We start from the raw sequence: 5,408 nt of genomic DNA on the forward strand, positions 1-5,408 counted from the left end.
GGGCGTGGCGTAAAAGCAGTTGTGTTGACACTTACCAAACACAGAGTGCTGCTCTATACCAGAGGATAGGGAGTACTGGAATGGGCTGTCTACTGCTCTTCACAGCTATCACTTGAAGCCACCACTGACATTTTGTAAACAACCATTTTACAAAGAATTCCAAATTCTTTGCAATTCAAAGATTCTGAAATGCAGGCTTGAAAAAACTTGGCTGATGCTGTAGGTTTCATATTGCAGGCTTTATACTAAAAATCTTGCCATTTGTCTTTATGCAGAACACCAGCTTGATCAATACCAAGAAGAAGCTGGAAACAGACATTGCCCAAATTCAGGGTGAGATGGAGGATACCATCCAGGAAGCCCGCAATGCTGCAGAGAAGGCCAAGAAGGCCGTCACAGATGTGAGTCAGGGGCTCCTTTCACTGCTGATGGTGGATGTATTCTCCCCCAGAATGTCTCCAGCCCCAAAATGGCTTTGACCCTTTGCTCTCATCAGGCGGCCATGATGGCAGAAGAGCTGAAGAAGGAGCAGGACACCAGCGCCCACCTGGAGAGGATGAAGAAGAACCTGGACCAGACGGTGAAGGACCTGCAGCTCCGTCTGGATGAGGCTGAGCAGTTGGCACTGAAGGGAGGCAAGAAGCAAATCCAGAAGCTGGAGGCCAGAGTGCGTAGGGCTGGTATTAGTGCAAGAGTGAGCATGTGCCTTGGAGAGATACCAGGAAGCTCCAAAGATGGGCTTGTGATTGCAGGTGCGGGAGCTGGAAGGGGAGGTTGATGCTGAGCAGAAGCGCAGCGCTGAAGCTGTGAAGGGTATGCGCAAATATGAGAGGAGGGTGAAGGAGCTGACCTACCAGGTAAGGCAGGAAGTGTCCTTCGGCTCACACACACTCTTGCAGGAAGTCAAAATTTTTGCACCTGATTGCCAAGGGGAATTGCTAACATATGTGTGGGGAAACCAATTCACTCTGCTGTTTTCCAACTCTTTTAGTCTGCGGAAGACCGGAAGAATATTCTCAGGCTCCAGGATCTGGTGGACAAGTTGCAAATGAAGGTGAAATCCTACAAGAGACAATCTGAAGAGGCTGTAAGTATCACTCTCAGTGCATGGCGAGAAACACTTTATAAGTGGGTAGAATGGTCACTGAGGAGATAAATACAGGAAACTTGGAAAGTGGTCAATAATGGAGTTCTACAAGTTCAGTGAAATGCTTATACAGTAGCCTAGCCTTTGAGAATGAAATCAGTGAGCAAATAAGAAGGCCAGTTGTTTTTTTTTGCATTAGAACTGAAGTAGATTTGAAATTTATATAAATAACCTTATGAAAGATGACTGTGACCCTGGAATTCGGAGGAGCTTGCTAGTTATTACAAAGCAAAGGACTTGCCAAAACTCCAGAGTTCTATGCCTAGGAACACAGAAAACTTCGCATAAAAAATCCTTCTGATTCACTGTATGCTCATCTACCACAGGGAATTCCACATTTTGGATATGGCCATAGCAATTTCAGCAGATAGAGAAGGTGTCTGAAGTATACCCATAAACCACACTGAGCACTACATTTAGAATTGTGCAAGGAGCCTTTGCCCTTTTCTCAGCATGCAGGGATGACCTGAGGGAAGCCCTGCAGCCCTTGAATTTATGAATGTCTCAGCATCGCTCATTTGCTGTTGCAAACAGTCCACTATGGATAAGGGTTTCTGGAGTCAAAGGGACACTGATGCAATTCATGAGAGGGACACTGAGGAGATATCAGGGGCTCTTACAAATTCCTAGCCCCATCTGAGGGTCCACAGAGGTAGCTGAACATTTAATTTCAGAGCTAAGAAAATCTGATTTCCATCTGCCTGGTTTGTTTTCTTCCCACACTGCAGAGCAGAATTCTGTTCAAAGTCTGTTGTGCTCAGTCTAGAATGTATCTGCTAAAAAGGGGAGGATGAGGAAGTCTGTGTGAGGCTTATGTGTGAGCAGCGTGGGTGGGGGATGGAGATTTGTGCCTTCCCTCAGCAAAGACCTGCAGTCCCACAAGGCTGAGGTGCAGCAGGAATGAATCCCCTGCCCTGGGCTCCTCACCACTAACTCCCTCTCCCTGCACAGGAGGAGCTGTCCAATGTCAACCTCTCCAAGTTCCGCAAGATCCAGCATGAGCTGGAGGAAGCCGCGAAAAGCAGAGCACAAGGTAAACAAGCCCCGAGCCAAGAGCCGGGATTTCCATAGGAGGATAGAAGAGGAAGAGTGAGGCTGTCATGAGGCAACGAAGTGACCTGAGAGCTGCACAAAATGTGAACCTCTCGGTCGCTTTCTTCTGCAATGAGTCTTTGTACTCACCTTAATGTCTAGAGAATAAAGACCGTAGATTCCTCTGCATGCACACTATAAATGGTGCTGCCTTTGTTTTCATTTCTTTTTATCTGATCAAGCTTGGGATACTGCATTGCAGAACAAGTTTTCTCACTTTCCCTGGCTGGGGGAAGGGAGAAGCTAATGCAAACTCTCCATTAAGGACCCACAAACTTGGAGGCTAGCCATTCCTGTGGAGGCTACTGATAGTCCAGCCTGTGCTCTCTTCCATCTCCACCAGCTCCTTGCCCTGCTCCTGCCCTCACATAGCCATAATGCTTCTCCCATTGTCCTTTCATCATAGCTTGCTTCCCATGTGAAAGGCAAGAGAGACGGCTCCGTTTCCTTTTTCCTTTCCCTGCTTTTGCCTGTGATCCTGGCAGTCACAAACACTACACAGAGTTCCAGTGCAGTGCACCGTGAACGACCGACATATCCTTGGCAGAGAGGATTTTGTGCACACAGAGCACTGTCAGAACACATTGATAGTGCCCCTAAGTTGTGCCACTCTTACTTGAGATCCCCTCAGCTGCTCCCACCACCTGCTCTTAGTTTGTCTGCAGTGGACAAAGCACCGAGCATTGGATGGGGCCACATGCTGAAGGACTGTCCCTTTGGGCACTGCATGGCACCAGCATCCTCCTCAACACATCACCTCTATTCCTTTCTCACATACCTTACCTTGCTTCTGGCCTACCTACTGGCTAAAGAGACAATATATTCTGGAGAAGAAGGGAAGGGGGAAATAGTTATACATTTTTTCCTTCATTCAGACCATGGTCTGAACAGCAGAGGCACAGTGTGCACGTGCAACTGTGGTGTCTCATATGCTTGATCAGCTGTATCAACTGGATTATTCTGATGCATTAAACCTCGCCTCTAATCTGGGTGAAGGACACAGGCACAGTGCCAAGGTATGTTATAGACAAACCCATCAAATGTCTGCCTAAGATGATGTTTTCATAGAACATACAGTGCATCATCCACAGGTTAGCAGCAAATGGGAGCTGTTCAGTTAATTTGGAAATACTTTCGGCAATGTCAGCTTACCGATTTGCACCCACTGTTGCAGCTCTGCCCGTCTGAAGCATTCACTGCCAGGCACCCCAGCTGATTCCAGGCTGCAGGAGCTCTTGATGCAACCAGTATGGAGGGAATGAGAAACACTTTTAACAGCAACTGAGGAGTGAAGTGCAGCTGGCACTAAAAGGAAAGAAGCAGCAGACTCAGGAGCAGAGGCCAAGGTATATACTGATGTTAAAAGCTGGTGACAGTTCACAGCTTTGCACCTTTATCTGCTGAACACTAGCATAAAGTGTTCAGAAACAGATGCCCAACTTTGTTTATCCCTCCTCATTCCCTGCAGCCTTGCTCTTGCTTGGCAGAGTGAATTTGTCTACCACCAGCCAGGTCTCTCGTGGGAGACTGCCTGCCCAAACCCACCTATGAGCTAACTGCTCCTCTAGGTCACACCGAGAATCTCTAGCCCCACCTCTAGGCATCTCCAAGAGCTTCACGTGGGGCTGGGTAGAGTCAAGATGATACGCAAGAGCTAAAAGTACCCCTCTTATCTGTAATGGCTTGTACAAGCATAAGCTTCTGAGGCCCTCTGAAATCCTGTTTTACAGGCCCTGCATTATCCTTTGCTCTGCAGTCCCTCCATCGTGGAAATTTAAGGATGTGTGATCAGCATGAAGGAATGCAGCCAGCAGAGACAGGAACATGGAAGAGAAAAGGTGTCAGGCTTGAAGAGGAATGCCTCCTGGTGACACTGGTAAGTGTAATACCTGGATAATTTCTCTGTTGACGTCTATAAAGCCACTGTCATAAAGGGCATTGGTGGGAAAGAACAGGCAAGTCACTGAAGAAGCAGCTCTTTCATGACAAGTATGACTGTTTCTTCTGACCTTCCAGACTCTGTTTTGAAAAGTTGACTGTTTCTTCCTGTAGCCTCCTGTGTATTTCACCTGCATGCAGTTACACAGCCTCTGGTTTTGTGTAACTTTCATGGATGGGGTTGAAAATGAAGCAGGCAGCCATGTGCCCAAAGCTCAGGGACAGGTACACATCTTCGTGCAGGACTTGCCATAAGCATGGCTGGGCAGTGCTGACAGGCTGAGGCTCGGCCTTGTGTCCCCAGCAAATTCCCAGCTCCCTCCTGGACCCCTCCTCCTGGGCTCTGAGGTCCCACAAATCCACCCATCAGCCTTCCCAAGAGCCATTCCCACGGGAGGAGACAGGGCTGCACAGAGCTTTGGAGGTGGCCCATGCCAGGAGGATCGGCCTGTCATGTGTTTCCCTTCATCCTCAGTGTCAGAAGCTCAGAATAGTCCTGCTCTTGGAAGACTCCTGCACGGGGTCATGCCTGTTTGTGGAGATGATCTGCTTCCACTAATAGCACTTGAAGACATTCCTTGGCGGGTGGGTTGCCTTCTATATCTCAGCACAACGTGCTGCCATGCAGGAGCTGGACAACTGTGTTGTGTCCTAAGACGACAGGTGCTATTCTTACCCCAGAGAGACCTGCTTTGGCACAGCTCCTTCCTCAGCTGAAAGGTTAAAAACCAGAAACAGGCATGAGTGCGCTCTCTCTGGTAAGAGACAGATCAAGAGTGGCCCCTTGGAAGTTTGTGCAATGACGCTGTGCCCACCCAGCACCTGGGTGCTCACTGTGCTGTGTTCCCTGTGGGAACAGCTGCCCAGGTACTTCCAGCCAGGGCTCACTTTGGGGTGAGTGGAGGCATCTCTTCTCTTATAAAACAACAAACGAAAAAGGTGGGCTGGGCTGTAGCTCTGAATGCGTGCTCTTCAGTCCCTGTCTGGCTGAGGAGGAAGGCAGAGGCAGGGCTTGCTCCATGGTTCATCAGCCTTGCAGAAGGACATGGCTTGTTGCTCAGGCTGTGCTTTCACACTGCAGGAAGATGTTTGTTCTGTACCCCAGAGATCCCTCAAGGGCCACTGGAGTATCAGGGCTGCAGAGGTAGCCCTGGCCAGACCAGTGGCTGGCACAGGGGGGGTATGGAGACCCAGCTCTGCCCGCAGCCTGACTCCGCAAGCCCTTTGGAGA

General features: G+C 49.1%; 1 protein-coding gene across 1 annotated transcript in view; it reads left to right on the forward strand.

Moving 5' to 3' along the window:
• The window catches only part of LOC104409495 (myosin heavy chain, skeletal muscle-like), a gene marked incomplete at its 5' end in the record, with an annotated part of 6,079 nt that extends 3,839 nt beyond the window's left edge, over window positions 1-2,240 (forward strand). The window contains 6 exon segments of the mRNA XM_010019377.1: window positions 238-401; window positions 497-667; window positions 753-857; window positions 992-1,087; window positions 2,099-2,166; window positions 2,168-2,240. Coding sequence (XP_010017679.1) covers window positions 238-401; window positions 497-667; window positions 753-857; window positions 992-1,087; window positions 2,099-2,166; window positions 2,168-2,240 — 677 coding nt within the window.
• Window positions 2,241-5,408: the final 3,168 nt, after the last annotated feature.

The sequence above is a fragment of the Nestor notabilis genome, unplaced genomic scaffold, assembly GCF_000696875.1.
Source record: "Nestor notabilis isolate BGI_N333 unplaced genomic scaffold, ASM69687v1 scaffold4188, whole genome shotgun sequence".
Taxonomy (NCBI): domain Eukaryota; kingdom Metazoa; phylum Chordata; class Aves; order Psittaciformes; family Psittacidae; genus Nestor; species Nestor notabilis.